At 60.8% G+C, this 23023-nt stretch overlaps 2 protein-coding genes across 4 annotated transcripts in view; both read right to left on the bottom strand.

The window, feature by feature from the left end:
- The window catches only part of CELSR2 (cadherin EGF LAG seven-pass G-type receptor 2), a gene marked incomplete at its 3' end in the record, with an annotated part of 28879 nt that extends 22955 nt beyond the window's left edge, over positions 1–5924 (bottom strand). Inside the window, exons 1-3 of the mRNA XM_032710371.1 lie at positions 5588–5924; positions 4907–5548; positions 1880–4840 (exon numbers count right to left, since the gene is read on the bottom strand). Of these exons, the coding sequence (XP_032566262.1) occupies positions 1880–4840; positions 4907–5548; positions 5588–5924 (3940 nt within the window). The remainder of the gene's footprint in view (positions 1–1879; positions 4841–4906; positions 5549–5587) is intronic.
- Positions 5925–7709: 1785 nt separating this feature from the next.
- Positions 7710–21131, bottom strand: SARS1 (seryl-tRNA synthetase 1). 3 transcript variants are annotated; one of them, XM_032710853.1, is made up of 11 exons: positions 20841–21131; positions 18480–18550; positions 17500–17580; positions 16614–16772; positions 14531–14674; positions 13980–14135; positions 11620–11784; positions 11122–11251; positions 10423–10580; positions 8551–8680; positions 7710–8096 (listed from the first exon to the last, which is right to left on the bottom strand). In XM_032710853.1, exons 1-11 carry the CDS (start codon positions 20974–20976, stop codon positions 7942–7944), a joined length of 1485 nt encoding a protein of 494 aa, XP_032566744.1. In that variant the 5' UTR covers positions 20977–21131; the 3' UTR covers positions 7710–7941. The 3 variants fall into 3 exon arrangements, with proteins under 3 accessions (XP_032566744.1, XP_032566743.1, XP_032566745.1); XM_032710852.1 differs by having other exon boundaries at positions 11563–11784; positions 20841–21129; XM_032710854.1 differs by having other exon boundaries at positions 7958–8116; positions 11563–11784; positions 20841–21128.
- Between the last annotated feature and the right edge of the window lie 1892 nt (positions 21132–23023).

Raw genomic sequence — 23023 nt, 5'->3', positions numbered from 1 at the left:
TTGGGGGGTCAGGGCTGGAAGGGTCTGGGGACATTGGGGTCTGGGGGATATTGGGGTCTGGGGGACATTGGGAGTCTGGGGGACATTGAGGGGTCGGGGGTTGGCCTGGGCGACACTGGGGGGGAGGCAGGGGTGGATGGTCTGAGGGTGGGTGGTGGGGTGGGCATGGGGTGACCAACCCTGTGACCAACCCCATTGGGCACTGGCAAGTGGGGTTGGGGCTGGTTATGGGGTCGGGGTTGGTTATGGGGATGGAATTGGCTATGGGGATGGGGCTGGTTATGGGGCTGGTGCTGGTTATGGGGCTGACATTGCTATGGGGTTGGTGCTGGTTATGGGGTTGGTTATGGGACTGGTTATGGGGCTGGTTATGGGGTTGGGTATGGCTATGGGGTTGGTGCTGGTTATGGGGCTGACATTGCTATGGGGTTGGTGCTGGTTATGGGGTTGGTTATGGGACTGGTTATGGGGCTGGTTATGGGGTTGGGTATGGCTATGGGGTTGGGTATGGCTATGGGGTTGGTGCTGGTTATGGGGGTGGGGCTGGTTATGGGGCTGGTGCTGGTTATGGGGCTGACATTGCTATGGGGTTGGTGCTGGTTATGGGGTTGGTTATGGGACTGGTTATGGGACTTGTACTGGTTATGGGGCTGGGTCTGGTTATGGGGTCAGGGGAGACAAAGTCCCTGCCCAGCATTGGGACAACCCCCATCCTCCTCCTGCTCCTCCTCCTCCCAGGGCAGTGGCACTCGGGACAGATGGGCAGTGGGCAGACAGATGGACAGAGGGAGTGTGGGGACTGCGGGGGGCCCAGAGGGGGTGACAGAGCGGGGGGTGGCGGGGCCAGTGGCCCGTGGTCGGTGGCCGGTGCCGGGGGGGGGGGTTGCCATGGTCGCGGCCGTGGGGGCCCAGTTATGGCCGGACCTTTTGTTCCCCTCGCGGCTGCCCCCGCGCTCGGGGGTGCTTGGGGGGCCCCCAGCCCCCACCCTTTGTGCCCTGGGCCCCCCGTTTTGTGTGGCCGGAGCGGGGACCCCAAACTGGGGGGGGGGGGGGGGGGAACACGCGGATGGGGACAAGGGACATCACGGTCTGGGCTGTGACTCAGTTTTCCTCCCTGCTCTGGGGAGGGGAGTGAGATGCTCCCCCACCCTGGGGTGACCCCCACCCCCAGTAGCACCTCCTGGCCCCCCTGAATCAAGGGTACACCCCCCTCTTATCCCACGAGCCCCCCATTGCGTTTGGGGACCCCCCAGTGAGGACATCGGTGTGTTTTCCCCCCCCAGATACAAGCACTGGGCTCTCCTGGAAACATCCATTGGGGTGCCAGGACCCCCCAGTACTGCGCTGCACCTCGAGCCCCCCCAGATTCACCCACTGGGACGCCCAGCACCCACTGAAGGGTAGCAGGACTCCCCCCTTGCACACACCAGCCTCTGGAATCTCCCCCCAGGTACACACAGTGGGTCCTGCCCCCACCAGCGCCACACAGAGAGGTGCCAGGACCACCCCAACACCCACCAGGGTCCTGCCCCCCCAAAAGAAGGTGCACTGTGCTATTGGACCCCTCTGGACACCCCAGAGGATGGGGGAGGAAAAGGGGGTGCTGGGGACCCTGAATGCCTCCAGAGGGGTGTCTGGGCTGGGAGGGGTACAGAATCCCCCTCCCCCCCTCACCTGGATCTGGAGGGTGAGGGCAGCCAAGATGGGGTGGTGGGGCCCCAAAACACCTCAGTGGGTTGGCAGGACCCCAATGCACATCAGCCCCCTCGCCCCAATCTGAAGGGCAGGGGCAGTCAAAATGGTGTGGGGAGACCCCATAACACCCCCAAACCTCCCCCACCTCCTGTGCCCAGCCCACCCCCCTGGGCAGGGGTCCTACCGGACACAGAGACCCTCATGACAGCCTCCAGCGGGCGGTTGTTGTCCAGGGCGGGGCTGAGCCGCAGCTCCCCGCTCTGGGGGTCCAGCAGCACCAGGTTGAGCTCGTTGCCCTGCTCGAAGGCGTAGGCGAGGCGGTCGGACACGTCGGGGTCGTGGGCTGGGATGCGGCCGATGACACCACCAGGGAAGCTCCCAGAGCGGTTGGTGATGTAGTTGTTGAAGAGGATCTCGAAGTTCTTCAGCTGGGGGCTGTTGTCGTTCACGTCGCGCAGCCGCACGTGCACGGTGGCCCGGCTGACCAGCGGCGCCGACGTGGCCTGGACCACCATGACGTATTCAGCCTTGGCCTCATAGTCCAGGTCGGCCAGTGCCGTGAGCTCCCCAGAGAAGATGTCCAGCTGGAAGACCTCCGGGATGTTGCCCTCCACAATCTGATACATGATCTGGGCGTTGGTGCCCTCATCGGGGTCGGTGGCTGTGATCCGGGCCACCACCAGCCCGATGGGGCTGTTCTCCTCCACGAAGATGTCGAACTCGTCGCGCTCGAAGACAGGCGGGTTGTCATTGATGTCCAGCACCGTCACCTGGATCTCCACTGGCGTCCGCCGCACCGGTACCCCCTTGTCGACGGCGAAGGCCCGCAGGGAGTAGAGCGGCACGTTCTCCCGGTCCAGGCGGCGCAGAGTGCGGACGATGCCTGAGGTGGACTCGATGATGAAGTCGCCATCGCCATCATCACCACCCTGGAAGGTGTAGAACACCCTGCCGTTGAGCCCAGAGTCGCGGTCAGTGGCGGAGACCTGCAGAACACTGGTGAAGGCAGGGACATCCTCGTAGATGGAGCCTTGGTAGGAGTGGCGGAGGAACTGCGGCGCGTTGTCGTTGACGTCGCTCACCAGGATCTCCAGGTAGGTGGTGTCGGATTTCTGGGGGATGCCGTTGTCCCGCGCCGTGATGGCCAAGGTGTAGGACACCTGGTCCTCGTAGTCCAGCTCCATCTGGGTGGTGACGGCACCAGTGTTGGCGGAGATGCGGAACTGGGGGATGCTGTCCTCCATCAGGTAGGTGATGTGGGCATTCTCCCCGGTGTCCTCATCCGTGGCGCTGATCACCACCACCGTGGTGCCCACCGGTCGGTCCTCGTTGATGTTGACGGTGTAGTGGGAGCTCTGGAAGACAGGACGGTGGGTGTTGGCGTCAGTGACATTGACGACCACCAGGGCGGTGTCCTGGCGGGTGCCGTCGGACGCTGCGATGGTGAGCAGGTACTGTCGCTCCAGTTTGTAGTCCAGGGGCAGGGCGAGCGAGATGAGCCCCCCACCGCTCTGGCTGGTGATGGAGAAGCGGTTGCGGGTGTTGCCGCTGGAGATCTGATAAGTGATGACGCTGTTGGCGTCGCGGTCGACGGCAGACACGGTGAGGACACTCGTCCCCACTGCTGCATCCTCGTTGAGGCGGGCACCATATTCCCTCTGGGTGAACTCAGGGCTGTTGTCATTGACATCCAGGATGGTGACACTGACGCTGGCCGTGGAGGCCATGGGGGGTATCCCCTGGTCCTGCGCCTCCACGCCGAAGCTGTAGAAGTCCATGGCCTCCCGGTCCAGCTCGGAGGCCACCACGATCCAGCCGGTGCCATTGTTGATGGCAAAGGGGAAGCCGGCGCCGGTCTCCAGCAGGGTGTAAACCAACCGGCCATTGTCCCCTGAGTCGGCGTCGATGGCCTGCACGTGGATGACAGAGTAGCCCACAGGGACGTTCTCCAGCACGGTGGCCTGGAAGGGCGTGCTGACGAAGATGGGGGCGTTGTCGTTGACATCCAGCACCTGCACGGTGACCAACCCGCTGATGTTGGAGAGGGGCGGGCGGCCGCCATCCTGCGCCCGGATGCGCAGCGTGAACTCCTTGGTGACCTCGAAGTCCAGGGGGGTGATGACGTCCAGGGCGCCTGTCTGGGCATCGATGTAGAAGTGGCCACGGGTGTTGCCGCTGACGATGCTGTAGTGCACCAGGGCATTGCTGCCCTTGTCACGGTCAGTGGCTGTCACCCGCAGCACGGCTGCATTGGGCACCACATCCTCGGGCACCTGTGCCACGTAGCGCCGCTCGCTGAACTGCGGCGCGTTGTCGTTGTCGTCCTCCACCGCGATGCGCACGGTGGCTGTGGCACTGCGGGGCTCCTGGCCCTGGTCTGCCGCCTCCACCAGCAGCTCGAAGGCGTCCACCACTTCCCGGTCCACGGGGCCGCGTGTGCGGACGACACCGGAGCGGGGGTCAATCTCGAAGACCTCGTTGGCGCCGTCGGCATTGAGGAGCCGGTAGAGCACGTTGGCATTGGGCCCGGTGTCGCCATCAGTGGCTCGCACGGTCAGCACCTCATAGCCCACCTCCAGGTTCTCCCGCATGCTCTCACGGTACTCGGGCTGCTCAAAGGACGGGTCGTGGTCATTGGCATCGCCTACGGTGATGGTGAGTGTGGCCATGGCGCTGCGCCGGGGCGCGCCGTGGTCGGCCGCCGTCACGCGGAACACGTGGGTGCTCTTGCTCTCGCGGTCCAGCGGCGCTACCGTAGTGATGGTGCCTGTCACGGGGTCCACGGCGAACAGGGCGTCAGAGCGACTGTCAAAGAGCGCGGTCATGGCGTAGAGCAGCCGCCCTGCCTCGCCCTCATCAGGGTCCTGCGCCGTCACCCGTGTCACTGGCGTCCCCGCGGGCCGGTTCTCCTCCACCGTGGCCTGATAGCTGGAGGGTTGGAACTGTGGCGCTGTATTGGGGCTCCGGCGGGGGCGGAGCACGGGGGGTCCAGGGGCTGCCCTGATCTGGGGGTCCTCAACAGCCCTGGAGCCCATCGTGTCCCCTGTGCCACTGGTGTCCCCAGCGTGTCTGGTATTCCCAGTGTTCCTGGTGTTCCTGGGGATGTTGTTGCCCCCAGCATGTCCAGTATTCCCAGTGTCCCTGGGGACTTTGTTGGTGCTCTCAGTGTCCCTGGGGATGTTAGTGCCCCCAGTGTGTCCAGTATTCCCAGTGTCCCTGGGGACTTTGCTGGTGCTCTCAGTGTCCCTGGGGATGTTGGTGCCCCCAGCATGCCCAGTATTCCCAGAGTTCCTGGTGTCCCTGGGTACTTCTCTGGTGCTCTCAGTGTCCCTGGTGACTTTCCCAGTCCCCTCATTATGTCCAGTGTCTCTGCTGCTCCTGGGAACTTTCCCGGTGCTTCCAGTGTCTCTCCCAGTCTCCCCAGTGTATCCAGTATCCCTGATGTCCCTGAGGACTGGGGTGCCCCCAGTGCCCCCAGCTCCCCCAGCGCTCAGCATGGCCCTGGCGCTCTTGCTGTCCGAGAGGACGCCAGTGTTCCCGGTGTGTCCGGTATCCGCGGCACTCCCGTTGTCCCTGAGGACATGGGTGTTCCCGGTGTCTCCAGTTCCTCCAGTATCCCCTGCGCCTCCGGTATCCCCGGTGCCTCCAGGAGCATCCCCGACGCCTCCAGCGTCCCCAGCGCCTCCAGCATCCTCAGTGCCTCCAAGGCTCCTGGTGTCTCCAGCGTTCCTCGTGGTTCCAGTGACGCCGGTGCTCGCGGTGCCTCTGACGCCCGCGGTGCCGCCGGTGCCTCGGGACCCCCAAACGCCGCCGCCGTCCCTGCCGGGGTCCGGTGCGGTCCCATCGCTCAGCGTGGGTCCGGCGCCGCCGCCGCTGTCCCCGGTGCTCGGTGGGGGCCGCGCGGAGCCGACACTGTCCCCGGTGCCGCCGCTGTTCCCGGTGCCGCCGCTGTCCCCGGTGCCGCCGCTGTCCCCGGTGCCGCCGCGGCGAGCCTGGAGCGGTGCCGGGAGCGCGTCGGGAAGGCGGGGGCGAATCTCGGTGCCGCTCCGGCTGCCGGTGCCGGTCCCGGTGGCGAAGCCGATGCCGGTCCCGGTCCCGGTGGCGATGCCGGTGTCGGTGGCGATGCCGGTGTCGGGTCCTGGTGCGGGCGGCGGCAGCAGCAGCAGCAGCAGCAGCAGCAGCAGCGGGAGCAGCGGCTGCGCGGCCCGGCGGGCGGGTGGAAGGCCCATGGTCGCTGCCCCCCCGGTGTCGGTGCCGGTGCCCGCAGCGCCCCGCGCCGCCGCCTGCGCCCCGCCCGCGCCCGCGCGCGCCCGCCGGGGCGGAGCCGCCGCTGCACCGGCCCCGCCGCGCTTAAAGGAGCCGCCGCCGCCCCCGCACCGGCACCGGCAACGGGACCCGCACCGGCTGCGGCAGCGCGGGGGGCACCGGCATCACCCCCGAGAGCAGGTTGCGCGCACACACGTAAAGTGCACATACACACGTGCATTGTGCACACACACACGTAAGGTGTACACACACACATGTAAGGTGCGCACACACACACACACACGTGCATTGTGCACACGCACGCGTGCATTGTGCACACACACACATGTAAGGTGTGCACACACACGCGTGCATTGTGCACACACACGTAAGGTGCACACACACACACACACACGTGCATTGTGCACACACGCATGTAAGGTGCACACACACACACACGTGCATTGTGCACACACGCACATAAGGTGCACCCACGTGTAAGGTGCACACACACACACGTGCGTTGTGCACACACACATGTGAAGGGCCTGGCACACACACGAACGTCACGGGCACACGTATGGCACACGTGGGGAATGCACAGGCTGCATGTGCAGGGCACACGTGTGAGCACATGTGACATGGGCAGAACACACAGAGCACACACAGCACGTGACACTCAGAACACACACAATACATGTGACAGCACACAGATCATGTGTGACACACAGCACATGTGACACCGTTACACACAGCACATGTGACACACACAATACATGTGACACAGCACACAGCTATGTGTGACACACAGCACATGTGACACACACAGTACGTGTCACACACACACACGCCCCGGCTGCGACCCCAGTCACGGGGGTCCAAGTCCCCCCACGCCGTGGGACCCCCCACCCCGACCCCTGGGTTGGTCCCACCGCACAAGGACCGAGGGGCACTGGAACAGACTGGCAGGGACTGGGAATGCTGAGGGACTCTGGGGGGGACCAGGGATGATGGGGGCACCGGGACAGACTGGCAGGGACTGGGGAAGCTGGGGGGCGCTGGGACAGACTGGACTGTACTAGCGATGCTGGTGGGGCACTGCCACAGACTGGGGGGGACTGGAGAAACTGGGGGCACTGGTAGACTGGGCTGTACTGGGGATGCTGGGGGGCACCGGGACAGACTGGGGGGGACTGCAGAGGGCGGGTGGGGGCAGATCCCCGCGGTCCGTGGGTGCCTCCCCCCCAGCCGGCGCCGGTCCCGGGGCGTGGGTGCGGGCAGGCGGCACGGAGCCGGGTCCTCCCCCCCGGCCGAACGGGTCGGACGGGTCCCGGGGGAGACCCCCCCGCGCCGGGGCGGCGCTCGAAACCGCCGGGCCCCCCCCCCGCCCCCGCCGGGGGCTCCGCTGACTCACGGGGGCCGCTCCCCGCCCGCCCCGGCGGGAGTTCCCACGCACACACGGGATGGGGGGGGAAGCAGCCGGTCCCCCCCGTAGTGATGGAGAGGGATAAACCCCTCCTATGTGTCCCCCCCCAGCCCGGTGGGGGAGCGGGCGGCAGCTGGGGCTGAGCCTGGGGGCCCCCCGGCCCCACTTTGCATCACAAAGGGGCTTTGTCTGCAGCTTTGTATGGGGCTGGGAGAGGAGAAAGGGGGGTCCACGGGAGATGGAGAGACCCCCCCCGCGGGCTGGAGACACCCCCCCCTGCACGCTGGGGTGGAAGCTGGACCCCCCCCCCCGTGCCCCCTCTGCACCCCCCAGCCCACGCAGCTCAGCAGCTCTTGCCTTTATTGGATGGAGGGGGGACACGGGGGGGTCCCCGGCCCCGCTTAGCGGGTGGGGGGGACACACGAGGGGGGGCCACACACGTGTCAGTTCTTTGTGCCGCGGGGGGAGCCGACGGTGATTCCCCCCAAGCGAAGCTGAGGGCATGGCCCAGCGAGGAAGGTGGGATGACTCAGGAGACCCCAAAAGTCCCTCGGGGGAGTGCGTGGGGGGCCCCCTCAGACCGCCATGTTCTTCACTTGCTCCTCCAGCCCCTGCTCCCGGGCCCCCCCCGCCTTCTTCTTGCCCCCCCCTTCCTGCTGCTTCTTCTGCTTCTTGGAGAGCTCCTGCTCGATGGGCGCCGGCTTCACGAAGGGGATCAGCTCCCGCAGGTCTGGGGGGCACACGGGACCCCCGTCACCCCCCGCCACGGGGAGGGCATGGGGGGGTCACTGGGGAGGGTCACCTGGGGGCGTGAAATCCTGGGATGGGGGGGGGGCACAGGGGTCATGAAATCCTGGGACAGGGGTCACAGGGGAGTCACAGGGGAGGGGGTGTTACTTGGGAGCATGAAATCCCAGGACAGTGGGGGGGGTTAAAGGGGGAATGAAATCCTGGGATGGGGGGCTCACAGGGGCCATGAAATCCCGGGACAGGGGGTCACAGGGGCCGTGAAATCCCGGGAGAGGTGGGGCCTCGGGGTGGGGTGGGGTCACAGAGGCCACAAAATCCCGGGATGGGGGTCTTGGGGGAGTTACCTGGGGCCATGAAATCGCAGGATGGGGGGTCTTGGGGGGTTACCTGGGGCCATAAAATCCCAGGATGGGGGTCTTGGGGAGGGATGTTACCTGGGGGCATGAACTGCTGCAGCCTCTCGGGGACCAGGATGCCCTCGGGGGTCTGATGGTTCTCCAGGATGGCGCAGATGGTGCGGGTGGTGGCACACATCGTGGCGTTGAGCATGTGCACAAACTCCACCTGGGGGGGACACACCCCACACCCCGTAGTGACTCTGGGGTCCCAGGCCCCGTATGGGGGGGGGGGGGTCTGTGTTGGGGGGGAGGGGAAGGGGGGAACCAATGCCCTGAGATCCAGAAATAGCCCGATTTTAAGGCACTTTCAGCACTTTTGTGATTTTAGGACAGAGCTTTGAACTGAACACTTTGGCACCACATCCCAAAATGTGGCTTAGTTTTGGTTTCAGTAGAGAACAGATTTTTTAGCAAGCCAGGAAACATCTACTCTGAAGAGAGTGTTTCGGGTGTTCCCCCAAACAGGGAAAAAATTATTATATTTTGTTATATATTTCCATATTGTAGTTAGGTTTTATACATTTTTATACATTTCTATATATTTCTATATATTTCTATATATTACATATATTTAAATATGTAATAAATATAATATATAATGTTATATATATATCTTATATATAATATATATAAAATATAAAATATATTTTACACACATTTTATATATTGTATATATATTTATATACTTAAGTATTAATATATTATTCTGTTTTATATATTAGTTTATATATTTTATACACTAGTATATTATATTTATATATTTTATATACTTATATACTATTGATATATTAGTCTATAGTCTATATATTATTATATTTTATATATTATATTTTATATATTTTATAAAACTATATATTCATATATTAAATGTATTTATATATTATACATTTTATATATTCATTTACTTATTATTAATATATCCATGTATATTTTATATATTATTCTATTTCATACACTATATTCTATATATTTGATATATTTATATATATTATATATTTACATATTCTACATTTTATATATTTGAATATTTGTATATAATTGATACATTATATTTTATATATTTCATATATTTTATATTATAAATTTAATATATTTTATATACTTATATACTACACAGAAGTATATATTTTATATATTCCTGTATTTTATATGTTATATTTTAAATATTCTTAGCTATTGTACATACATTTTATAACACCTCTCAGTTCTTGGAGCCCCTGATGAAATCTGGGGGGAAATTTGGGGAAAATTTGAAGAAATTTGGGGAAAACCTGGAGAAACTTCGGGGGAAATTTGAAAAAAATTTGGATAAGTTTGGGGAAAACTTAAGAAAATTTGAGAAATTGGGTGAAATCAGAAGACAGAGGAAATTTGGGAGAAAAATGAGGAAATTTGGGGGAATTCTGGGCTGGATTTTGACTGGAGTGTTCTGGATTAAGTGGAACTTGATTTAAGTGTTGTGGAGGGTCTGGATCTTGATTTAGGTGTTGTGGATTTATTGGATCCTGAGTGTTGTGGAGGAACTGGATTGTTGTGGAGGGGTTGGATCCTGACTGAAGTGTTGTGGATCAATTGGATCTCCACTCCAGTGCTGTGGATCAGTCTGTGCTGGGGCAGTGTTGTTGTTGTGGTGGAACATTTTAGTCCCCCTTGTGTGGTGCCCTTTGGAACCTCTTCAAGTTCCCTCATTTCCTCCCCTAAATTGTCACTAAAAACATCTCTTGGGAACAAGTCTGGGCTCGTTCTCTTGCCAATATCTCAAGGTATTAACGAGCCCTACATATATTTCTGTTTTAAAGCCCTGGTTGAGCCCGTGAGCTCATGGCTCTGGAGTGCTCCAGGGGGACACGAGTGACACAGAGAGGGATGGGGGACACAGACAGGCCCCCCCAGAACCCCCAGGCTCACCTTGTCCATCATTTTCTTGGTCTGGCCGTAGCGGATGCGCAGCCGCCGCGCCTGGTAGTCGGTGCAGTTGGAGCAGGACACGAGCTCCCGGAAGGCTCCGGAGCCGGGAAACCAGGCCTCCAGATCCAGCTTTTTGCTGGCTGCATGGTTCAGGGAGCCTGGGGACAGCAGGGAGACAGGGCTGAGCGGGGGGTTAGGGGGGCCCACTGTCTGCCCTGAGTGTGCCCGTCCTGGGGTTGAGGGATCCCATGGGATGAGGGATTCCTGCTCTGCTGCAGGGATGAGGGATTCCCTGGGGATGAGGGATTCCATGGGGTGAGGGATTCCTGCTCTGCCATGGGAATGAGGGATTCCATGGGGTGAGGGATCCCATGGGGATGAGGGATTCCCTGGGGATGAGGGATTCCTGCCCTGCCCCAGGGATGAAGGAGTCCCACTCATCCCAGGGAGCCTTTATCAGGATCATTCCCCTGTCAGCACTTCCAGGAGGAGCCGGGACACTCCAACTGTCCCTCTGGAAGGGCTAGCAGGGACAATCCATCCCACCTCCCTTCCCACGGACCCAGAGAATTCCACAGCAAATAAAACACACCCTTCCCTCCCTCCTCCTCCTCCTCCTCCCGAGGTCTGGGGACGGAATGCTGAGCTGGAAAGGGGTCAGGGCCAGGGGGCACCGGGAATGCGCTGGCGGAGCTGTACCCGAGACGATGTTGACGATGTGATAGGGAATCCCGAGGGATTGGTAGAATTCCTCGGCCGTGGAGATCATCTCCTCAAACAGCTCCCAGGACTTGTTGTCGTGGGGGGAGGAGTAAACGAACTGCTCGATCTGCAGGAGAAGGGAACGCTGGGGACACTCGGAATTCCCAAAGGGAATGCCGTGGTGACACTGGGGACACCCAGAATTCCCAGTGGGAATGCCATGGTGACATGGGGGACACCCGGAATTCCCATTGGGAATGCTGTTGTGACATTGGGGACACCCCAAATTCCCACTGGGAGTGCTGTGGTGACACCGGGCACACCCTGAATTCCCACCAGGAACACCCCAAAATCCCATTGGAACCCCTTATGACCCCAAACACTCCCTGGATCCCCCCGGGAATCCCCTGCTGGCCCCAGCACACCCGAGCCCGTCACCTTCTCGAACTGGTGGACGCGGAAGATGCCGCGCGTGTCCCGGCCGTGGGATCCCACCTCCTGGCGGAAGCAGGTGCTGATGCCGGCGTAGCGCAGCGGCAGCTCCTCGGGGTGCAGCCACTCGTCACGGTGCAGGGCGGCGATGGGCTGCTCTGACGTGGCAATCAGGTACTTCTCCTCCACGGAATTGTCCTCTGCTCGCTCGCTGCCCTTCCCGATCACCTGCGGGCACAGGGGACAGCGGCGTGTCGGAGGTTTGCTTGTTCAAAAAAACCAAGTAGGAATTTTTCTTTCCCCTGCCTCTGTGAAAGAAAGATGTTGAATGAGGAGGGTGGTTTGCCTTGGGCATTCCAAGCTGATGGCCCTCCTAAAAACTGTGGGGAAGAGTGAGGAGTTTTTTGTCTTCTCCCCTTGGAAACTGGGCACACTTCACTTCTGCCTTAACTCGAGGTGTGTGTGTTGGAAAGGCTCTGAGGCCATTTTGTTCTCGGCCTGGTCAGCTGGCTGTTTTCTGGCTCCAGTTTGCCTTTGTTTCCTGCACCCTGTTCTGCCCCCAGACCCGTTCTGTGCCCAGACCTGCTCGGACTTCATCGGACAGGTTTGACCCACCTGCAGAGGAACCTTTTGGGGAGGACGTTGCCTTTTCCCTCCTCCGCTCCCATGTTGGCAGCAGTTTGTGAGTGTGCCCCACGGAGGGGTTCGGGGATGGCGGTGGGAGATGCTGCTTGTCTCGGGGGTTGGGGGGGTTTCAAAGGGTTGGGGACAGGGAGGAGGTACCTGTGTCACCCATGGAGGTGGAGACAAGACACCAGCCTTATCACCTCAGGGCCAGCACAAGCTACCTCCTCATCACCAATACATGTCACCTGTGATGATGGAGCCAAGAGATGGGCCCCTTCATCACCAAAATGTGTCACTCACAGAGGTGGAGCCAAGAAACGGGCCCCTTCAGCACCAAAATGTGTCACCCATGGAGGTGAACCCCAAAGATCAGACACCTCCTTGTCACCTCATCACCATCAATGTGTCACCCGTGGAGACAGAGCCAAAAAACAGGCCACTTCATCACCAAAATGTGTCACCCATGGAGGTGGACTCTAAGGATCAGCCACCTTCTTGTCACCTCATCACCATTACAAGCCACTTTCTTGTCACCTGAGGTCCCAGAGACCTGCCACCTCCTTGTCACCACAACATGTCACCTGTAGAGATGGACCCCAGAGATGAAACACCTCCCTGTCACCTCATGGCCATCACATGTCGCCCATGGAGACGGACCCAAGATGAACCAGTTCCTTGTCATCTCATCCCCATTAAAAGGCATTTCTTTGTCACCATGTCACTCAGGGGGATGGACCCCAAAGATGAGCAACTTCCTTGTCACTGCAGTGTCACCACAATATATTTCTACTGCAGACGAACCCCAGGGATGAGCCACCTTCTTGTCACCTCACGGCCATCATGTGTCACCCCTGGAGATGGACCCAAGAGAGCAGCCACCTCCTTGTCACCAAAACATGTCACCTATGGAGGTGGATCCCAGGGATGAGCCACCTCCTTGTCACCTCATCACCGTCACAAGCCACCTCCCTGTCACTGCACTGCCATCACATGTCAGCCATGGAGATGGACCCCAAAGATCAGCCACCTCCTGGTCACCTCATCACCATCAATGTGTCACCCATCAACATGGACCCCAGAGAGCTCTCACCTCCTTGTCTCCCATGGAAATGGACCCCAGAGATGAGACACCTCTTCGTCACCTCATCACCATCATGTGTCACCAATGAACATGGATCCCAGAGACCTGCCACCTTCTTGTCACCAAAACATGTCACCCATGGAAATGGACCCCAGAGGTGACGCAACTCTCTGTCACCTCATGTCACCCGTGGAGATAGACCCCAGAGACCAGCCACCTCCTTGTCACCACAACATGCCAGCCATGGAGACGGACCTGAGATGAGCCACCTCTTTGTCACCTCATGGCCATCATGTGCCAGCCACAAACATGGACCCCAGAGATGAGACAAATCCCTGTCACCTCATGGCCATAACATGTCACCCATGAGGATGGACCCCAGAGACAAACCACCTCCTTGTCACCTCATGTCACCTATGGACATGGACCCCAGCGACCAGCCACCTCCTTACCACCTCATCACCATCACAAGCCACCTCCCTGTCACCACAACATGCCGCCCATGGAGATGGACCTCAGATGAGCCATCTCCTTGTCACCTCATAGCCATCGTGTGTCACTCCTGAAGACTGACCCCAAGGAGAGGGGAAGGGAACCACCACTGCTGCCACCACTGGAACAGAGGGGACCCCACCACCTCCCTCCCCACAGCCACAGTCCCAGGGGGGTGTCTGGGCCCCAAATGCCACCCCAAATGCCACTCCAAAGCCCAGACCTTGTAGAGCTCCTCGTCGAACTGGCTGAGCTGGGCCACCTCCTGCATGACCTCCTTGCGCATGAAGAAGGGGGTGTAGACCGGGGTGTAGCCCCGGGCCCGCAGGCTCTGCAAGGCGTACTGGATCAGGGCCTGCTCCAGGAACACCAAGGGACCCTGGGGACATGGGGGGACACCGCCCGTCACACTCACACCATGCTGGGCCATCCACCCTGCTCAGCAGATCCCATGGAGCTGCTCCAGCTCTCGGGCCCAGCATCGTCCCAGATGGGGACGGATCCAGAGGCACCACCTGGGCCAGGGTCCATCCCACACCACCCCCACGGGGGCTGCCATCATTCCAGGGATGGATCCAGAGACATCCCACACCACCCCCATGGGGGCTCCCGTCATCCCAGGGATGGATCCAGAGGTACCACCCGGGCCACAGTCCATCCCACACCACCACTCCCACCGTCCCACCCAGCAGAGGAGAAACCAAGACCCCCATCCCACCTCATCCCCCCCGGATCCCAACCATTCCACGCCCCTGTGGGGGTCCCAGCCCTCACCTTCAGGAAGTAGCCACGGCTCCCGGCCACCACAACTCCCTTCTCGCCCTCAAAGCCATCCACCATCACCACCAGATCCACATGGGAATACTTCTTCCTGCAGCTACAGTCGCCCCACACCCGCTCCACCTTGTTGTCCACATCCTGCATGAAGAGAGCAGAATTTGGGGCCCATCACTCAGTGCCCCATAACACCCCGAATTCCCAAGGACCACCACAGGGATACCAAGTACAGCCCGAATTCCCGCCAGGAACCCCATGGTGACAGTGGGTGCCCCCAGATTCCTGCTGGAACCCCATGGTGAGCCTGAATACACCCTGAAATCCCCGCTGGGACCCCACAGTGGCACCTGGCACCCCCCAAATTCCCACCTAAACATCCCAGTGACCCCTGGGCCCAGTGGTCCTTACAAATATGACATATTACAAATGTTACATTACAAATATTACAGATGTTACAGTCTGGGCCCAGTTTGGGAGCCCAGACCCCCCTGCCTGACCCTGGCTCAGAGGAGAGGATTTGGGTTCCATCACCCCATCACACCCCCACACCAGTCCCTGCACTGCACTGGGCCCAGTGGTCAATACAAACATTACATATTACGAATATTGTACACCTGTAAAATGTAAAATATGTAAATATTACACATATTACATATCTGTAAAACGTAATATTTTAATATGTAATATTAAAATATGTAATATATGTAGATACTACCCCTATTACATATTAAAAATATTAAATATTAAGCATATTACATATTACAAATATTACAAATGCTACAATCTGGGCCCAGTTTGGGAGCCCAGACTCCCCAGACCGACCCCAGCCCGGAAAGGAGGATTTGGGGCCCCCGACCCCATCACCCCCCAGCCCAGTCCCTGCACTGCACTGGGCCCAGTTCCTGCACTGCACTGGGCCCAGTTTGGGAGCCCAGCCTGCCCAGGCTGACCCTGGTTAGGAGGCCCCTTGGCACAGGGCCCGAGGTGTTCCCTGGCCAAACATTCCCGAGATGAATGGAGGCAGTGGAGGGGAGAGCCAGCCCCCCCTCGGGAGGAGCCTTTCCCATGGATTCTCCCGACAAAGGGGTGCCTGGTGCTGTCTGAGCCACCCTTTGTGTGCTCCCGGCGGGACTCTGTGCCAGCTGCTCCAGCCTGGGGGGGATCCCCCTGGAGCCCTCCAGCTCTGGGTCCTTCTGCCATGGCCCTGCGTCCCCACCTCCCTCCCTGTGTCCCCATCCATCTCCCTGTGGCCCCTGTGTTCCATCTCCCTACCCCTGTCCCACCTTCCTCCCCATGTCACCCCCTCCCTCCCCCGTCCATGTCTCTCCTGGTCCCATGCCCACCTCCCTCCCTGTTCCCCATCCCCACTTCCCTCTCCGTGACCCTCTCCCTGCCCATATCCCCATCTCACTCCCAGTGTCCCATCCCGTGCCCTCCCATCCATCTCCTTGTGTCCCCACTTCCCTCCCCATGTCCCATCTCCCTCCCTGTGCCCATCCCCATCTCCTTCCCCTTCTCGCTCTCTCCCTCCTCATGCCTCCACCTCCTTCCCCATGTCCCATCTCTCTCCGCCTATCCCCACCCCCCTCCTCATGCCCCATCCATCCCCCCATGTCCCCATCCTCATGTCCCTCGCCCTATTCCCACCCCTCTCATCTCCCTCCTCATGCCCCATCCATCCCCGTGTCCCCATCTGTGTCCCCAGCTCCCTCCCCACGTATCCACTTCTCTCCCTGTCCCACGTCCCTCCCCTCCCCCTGTCCCATCCCCACCTCCCTCCCCATGTCTCCATCTCCCCTCTTATGTCCCATCCCCATCTCTGACCTCGTGTCCCATCTTCCTCTCTGTCTCCCACCTCCCTCCCCGTGTCCCATCCCCATCTCCTTCCCACTGTCTCCATCTCCTTCCCCATGTCCCCACCTCCCTCCCTGTGTCCCCACCTCACTCCCCATGTCCCAGGTGCCTTTCCCTGTCCCTGTCCCTCTTCCAGTGTCCCACATGCCTTTTCCTGTCCCTGTCCTTCTCCCTATGTTACAGGTGCCTTTCCCCGTCCCTGTCCGTGTCCCTGTCCCTGTCCCACCTCGTCGTTGCTGATGGGCACAGAGGGGTGCAGCAGGTTTCCGATCTCCCGCAGGCTCTCGAACCGCTCAGCCTCGAGCCGGAGCCGCTCCGAGTCACATTCCTGGATGGCCTCGTCGATGAGCAGCCGGAGCTGCTTGATCTGGGACACCTGGAGAGCCTGCGGAGAGACCCCATGGAGAAACCCCGCGGAGAGACCCTGCTCAGGGCAGGGACCCCCAGGGACAGGGGGGAGGTGGCCCAGCACGGCAAATCCTGGATCCAGCACGGCAAATCCCAGAACCCACACGGCAAATCCCAGAACCTGCACGGCAAATCCCAGAACCCCCACAGCAAATCCCGGAACCCACATGGCAAATCCCAGAACCTGCATGGCAAATCCTGGATCCAGCACGGCAAATCCCGGAACCCACACAGCAAATCCCAGAACCCACACGGCAAATCCCGGATCAAGCATGGCAAATCCTGGATCCAGCATGGCAAATCCCAGATCCAGCACAGCAAATCCCAGAACCCGCACAGCAAATCCCAGATCCAGCACGGCAAATCCTGGATCCAGCACAGCAAATCCCAGAACCCGCACAGCAAATCCCAGATCCAGCACAGCAAATCCTGGATCCAGCACAGCAAATCCCAGATCCAGCATGGCAAATCCCAGAATCTGCACAGCAAATCCCAGATCCAGCACGGCAAATCCTGGATCCAGCACAGCAAATCCCAGATTCAGCACCACAAAGCCTGGATCCAGCACCACAGATTCTGGATCCAGCACCACAAATCCCAATTCGAGCATGGTGGGGCTCAGGGGGGCTCAGGGAGCACAGGGGGACTCGGAGGGGCACAGGGGTGGCTCTGGGGACACAGGGGGCTCCGGGGGTCCCACTCACCCCCAGCACATCGGCCGTGAGTCCCTCCAGGTTACGGGCACTCTCTGGGACTGACTCGTCCGTCCCCACCGGCTCCTTCCTCTGCAGGGCGGGAAAAGGGACCCCAGGAGGGTTAACGGGGGAAATTCCAGTGGGAAACCTCCCATGAGGGGCAGGGGAGCAGGCAGGGAGGGACACCCAAAGGGCTGAGGAGGGAGGGAGGGACCCCTAAAAGGGCCAAGAAAGGGGGTGGAGGACAGAGGAACCCCCCAAAGGGTTGGGCAGGAGGGGGGAGAGAAATCACCCCAAAGGGCTGGGGGGAAAGTGGAGGAGGGAAGGGACCCCCAAAGAGCTGGGGAAGGGGGTGGGAGGGACCCCCCAAAGGGTTGGAGAGAGGAGGAAGGAATACCTCAAAGAATGGTGGGAGGGGGGTGGAGGAGGGACCCCCAAAGGGCTGGTGGGGAGTGGAGGAGGGAGGAACTCCCAAAAAGGGCCAGGGAAGGGGGTGGGAGAGACCCCTAAAAGGGTTGGAGAGGGGGGGAAGGATACCCCAAATGGGTTGGGGAGGAGGGGGGAGGGATCCCCCAAAGGGCTGAGAGGGTGGGAGGGACCCCCAAAGGTCACCCCCACTCAAGGGGCTTCAGGGATCAATGTGGGGAGGGGAGGGGGGGTGGTGGCAGGAAGGGACACAGGGGTCCCCCACCACCAGCCTGGGGGGGAGCACTGGGAGAGGCTGGGGGGAAACACCCCCAGGGACAGGAGGGAGAGACCAGCGGGGCTGGGAGTGAGAGGGGGGCACCAGGGTGAGGTCTGGGAGTGGGGGGGGGGCACCAGGGAGAAGCCTGGGGGGTTGGTTTGGATGGGGACACCAAGGAGAGACCTGGGGCGTTGGAAGTGGGGAGGGGGCACTAGGGAGAGATCTGAGAGTGGGGGGAGGCACCAGGGAGGGGGCTGGGGGGCTGGGAGGGGGTGGCCCCGGCTGGTGCCCCCGTGGTGCTCACCTTCATCTTGTCCCCGATGGTTTTGCTGCAAAGGTTCTTCAGTTTGTTCAGGTTGTCGGCACGAAACCTGCCTGGAGAGGAAGGAGGAGCTCTCAGAGAGGGTGGGACTGGGCTGGGGTCTCCTGGAGAGGAGGGGGGTGCTCTCAGAGGGGGTGGGACTGGGCTGGGGTCCCCTGGAGAGGAGGGGGGGGCTCTCAGAGGGGGTGGGACTGAGCTGGGGTCCCCAGGGGCCATGGGGAGCCCCCCCGGGAGCGGGAGGGGAGTTGCAGCTCTGGGAATGCCCCAGGGTTTGGGTGGGGTGGGAATGGAAAACATCTGGAGTGACCCCCGGGACCCCCAGGGCAGGATGGGACATCCCTGTGGTGGGACAGGACACCTCCACTCCAGGCTGGCACCCCCACACTGGGCTGGGACCCCCATGCCAGGATGGGACCTCCCATTGGGATGGAACACCCCCACTCCAGGCTGGGACCCCCATGTTGGGATCTCCCATGCTGGGCTGAGACCCCCATGCCAGGCTGGGACCCCCAGCATCATGCTGGGACCCCCCTGCAGGACAGTCCCCCTGCACTGGGCTGGGACTCCCCACACCAGGATAGGACCCCCATGTTGCACTGGAACCCCCATGTCAAGCTGGGACACCCCACACACACTGGGGACTCCCACACTGGGCTGGGACCCTCCCCATGCCAAGATGGGACCCTCACACTGGGCTGGAACCCCCCCCCCCCCGAGATGGGAACCCCCCACTCCACTGACACCCCCCACACCGAGATGGGAAACCCCCCTCTCCACTGGGACCCCCATGCCAGTCTGTGGCCCCCCACACCAGGATGGGACTCCCAAATCGGGGCCACTCCAAATCAGGGTGACACCCCAAATCAGGGTAACCCCAAGAGGGTGACATCCCCAAACAGAGTCACCCTAAATTGGAGTGACACCCCAAATAAGGGTCACCCCAAAAAACGGTGACACCCCAAATCAGGGTGACACCCCAAATCAGGGTCACCCTGGGAAGGTGACACCCCAAATCACACGGGGGAATCGGTCCCGGGGGGGCAACCCCGAGCCAGGGAAGAGGGAATGGGATGGGATGGGCACCGCGGGATTGCATCAGCCACGCGGCCGCCACTCTGCACCACCCTCTGCCACCTCCTGTCACCCCCTGCCAGCCTTGTCACCCTCTGCCATCTCTGTCACCCCCTGCCAGCCCTGCCACCCCCAGCCCCCCCGTCGCGGGGGTCCCGCGGCGCCGCGGGATTGCATCAGCCACGCGGCCGCCACCCTGCGCCACCTCCTGTCACCTCCTGTCCCCCCTGCCACCTCCTGTCCCCCCTGCCACCCTCTGCCAGCCCTGTCACCCCGTGCCGGGGGTCCCGAGCCCGCGGGGGGGTCGCTGGGAACGGGAGGATCCCGTGGGATGAAACGCTCCGGGCTAAAGCAGGGCCCGATCCCACAAGGACAGGGAGGGATCGGGAGGAAAGGGGAGCCCCCGGCGCCGCTTCCACCCCCTGGGGAGGGGGCGCGGGAACGGCGGGATTGCGGGGTGCCCACCCCATCTCACCCCCCACCCCGCGCTCGGCACCCAAGGGTGGGGCAGGGGGAACATCCCACGGCCCCAAATCCTGCCGGGAAACACTGGGATGCGGCTCCTGCCCCCTCCCCGAGCCGCTCCGGGGTGGGAGCCCAAAGAGGGGGGATGGGACCCCAAATCGGGGGGTAGGATCCCAAATCAGGGGGTAGGGACCCCACATCGCTCCCATCCCTTGTGAGGAACAAGGAGGGGGGGTCCCATCACCTGGGGATGACCGAGGGGACAGGGGGTGACAACCCCTAGGAGATCCCCCCCACCCCAATCCCGAGGGTCCTAAATCCCCGGGGAGGGGTCCCACCACAAGGCTGGGGGCGGCCGGGGGGTGACAAAGGACAGGGGAGAGGGGGTGACAAGCCCTGGGGGGTGCCCCAACCTCCATCTCGGGGGTCCCCCATCCCCAGAAGAGAGGAAATGGGGGAGGGGTCTCATCACCTAGGGACCCCCATTCCCAGGGACCGGTCCCACCACCAGGCTGGGGGGCGACTGGGCGTGACCGGGGGGGACAAGGGACAGGGAGCAGTGGGTAACAACCCCTGGGGGGTCTCCCCACGCCACTCCCAGGGGTCTCCCAATCCCCTCCCGGAGGGATCCTCCATCCCTTGGAAGGAGCAAGGGGGGTGTCCCATCACCTGGAGTCCCACCACTGGCCTAGGGGGTGGCTGGAGGTGACCTGGGGGTAACAAAGGACAGGCGACAGGGCGTGACAACCCCTCGGGGTTCCCCCACGCCCCTCCCGGGGGTCTCCCCCCCGCCGCCCCCCCACGTACACCTCCTCCAGGCTCCGTCCGCGCGCACGAGCGCGTCCACGAGCGCAGGGTCCTTGAAGCGCTTGCGCTGCATCTCCCGCACCATGGCGGGGTCTCCGCCCTTGTCGGCGCGGAACAGGTCGAGGTCCAGCACCATGACGGAGAGTGGGACCGGGACCGGGATTGGGATCCGGAGCACGGGTCGGGAAGCTCAGGAGAAGCCGCACTGCGCATGCGCCAAATAGGCGGGGCGTGGGCTGTGCAAGAAGGGAGCGGGGGCTGAGCGGCGGGAGAAGCAGCGCCCCCTTGTGGGCGGGAGGACCAACCTGGTTTGGGGGGATTTCGGGGGGTACGAGGGGGGATGTGGGGAGTTTTAGGTGGTTTTGGGGGAGTTTCAGGGGCTGTGGGGGGATTATGGGGAGATTTGGGGGGGTGTCAGGGTTGCAGGGATTTGAGGAGTTTCAGGCGTTACGGGGGGGTTGGGGGGATCTCAGGGGGTGTGGGAGACTGGGGGGGGGGGGGAATCTAAGGGGGTTTCAGGCGGTTTAGGTGAAAACTCTCCCAAATCCCCCCCAAAATCCCCCCATAACCCCTGAACTCCCCCGAGTCCCCTCATAGCCCCTGAAATCCCCCAAATCGCCCCCATGCCCCCTGAAAACCCCTGAAACCCCCCAAATCCCACCCAAAACCCCTCAAAACCTCTGAAAAACCCCAAATCCCCCCAAACTCCCTGAAAACCATGAAACCCCTCAAATACCCTCCAAAACCGGGAGAACGGGGGGTGGGGGGGTGGGGGTGTGTGTGAAGGGGGCTGTACCGCACTGCGCATGCGCAAAGCGGGCGGGGTCTATGTCGTGGCAGAAGCAGCGCCCCCTGGCTGGCGGGAGGACCAACTTGGTTCGGGGGGGGGCATTGGAGGGTTTCGGATGGGGGGTTTCTGGGGGGATTTCCTGGGTTATGGCAGGATTTTTGAGGGGATTTGGGGGGATGTGAAGGGGGGGGTTTGGGGGGTTTCAGGGGTTATGAGGGGCTTCCAGGAGGATTTGGGGGGGTTCAGGGGGTGTAGGGGGATTCGGGAGGGATTTCAGGGGTAAAGGGCGAGATTTTGGGGCGCTTCAGAAGGGGAGGTTGGGGGATTTAAGTGGGTATGGGGGAGTTTGGGAGGGTTTCAGGGGGTATGGGGGGATTTGGGGGGGGTTTCAGGGGGTATAGGGGGGCTTGAGAGGATTTGGGGGGTTTCAAAGGGTCTGGGAGGGTTTCAGGGGATACGGGGGGATTTGGGGGGATTTGGGACGGTTTCAAGGGATCTGGAAGGATTATAGGGGTTTATGGGGGGTTTCAGGGCTATGGGGGGATTTGGGGCGGTTTCAAGGGATCTGGAGGGATTATAGGGGGTTATGGGGGTTTCAGGGAGTGGGGGGAGTTCGGGGGAATTTGGGGCGGTTTTTTGGGGGGCTTGGGTGGTTTTCGGAGTTGGGGGGGCTTGAGGGGGTTTCAGGGGCTATGGGGGAAAACCCAACCAAATCCCCCCCAAAACCCTCCAAAACGCCCCCAAACCCGGGAGCACTGCAGGACCGCATTGCGTATGCGCGTCTGGGGCGTGGCAAGGGCGTGGCACTGGCGGGCGGGGCTTGTGTTACGTGAGGGGGATCAGCGCCCTCTGGCGGGTGGGAGGACAGACCTGGTTTGGGGGGATTTTGAGGGGGTTTCAGGGGTTATGGGAGGGCTTTTTGGGGGGGTTCAGGGAGTATGGGGGACTTTTGGGGGGCTTCTGGGGGTACAGGGGAGTTTTGGGGAGTTGCAGGGGTTATGAGAGGATTTTTGATGGGGTTTGGGGGGATATGAAGGGGGTGGGGGGATTTCAGGGGGTACAGGGAGATTTTGGGGGGGATTTGGAGGAGCTTTGCCCCAGATATTTGCCAGATATTGCTTTTTATCACCCAAAAAAGGCTTTTTATCGCCCCAAAAGTGCTTTTTTTCACCCCAAATTGTGCTTTTTAACCCCTCAGACTGTGTTCAGCTCTGTTTTAGTTCCTCGGACTTTGTGTTGGGCTCGGTTTTAACCCCTCAGCCCTTGTGTCAGGTGGGTTTATCAAGGCTGAGACCATCTTTAGGACTGACAGACCCTGAAGTGGCAACAATCCCCTCTCTGCTGGATCCCCGGGAGATGGGGGGGCTTTGAGGGAGTTTTGGGGAGGGGTTTT

This window comes from Chiroxiphia lanceolata, chromosome 25 (assembly GCF_009829145.1).
Source record: "Chiroxiphia lanceolata isolate bChiLan1 chromosome 25, bChiLan1.pri, whole genome shotgun sequence".
Lineage (NCBI taxonomy): Eukaryota > Metazoa > Chordata > Aves > Passeriformes > Pipridae > Chiroxiphia > Chiroxiphia lanceolata.
Note: the sequence above shows the minus strand (reverse complement) of the source record. Positions and strands in the feature narration are given on the sequence as shown.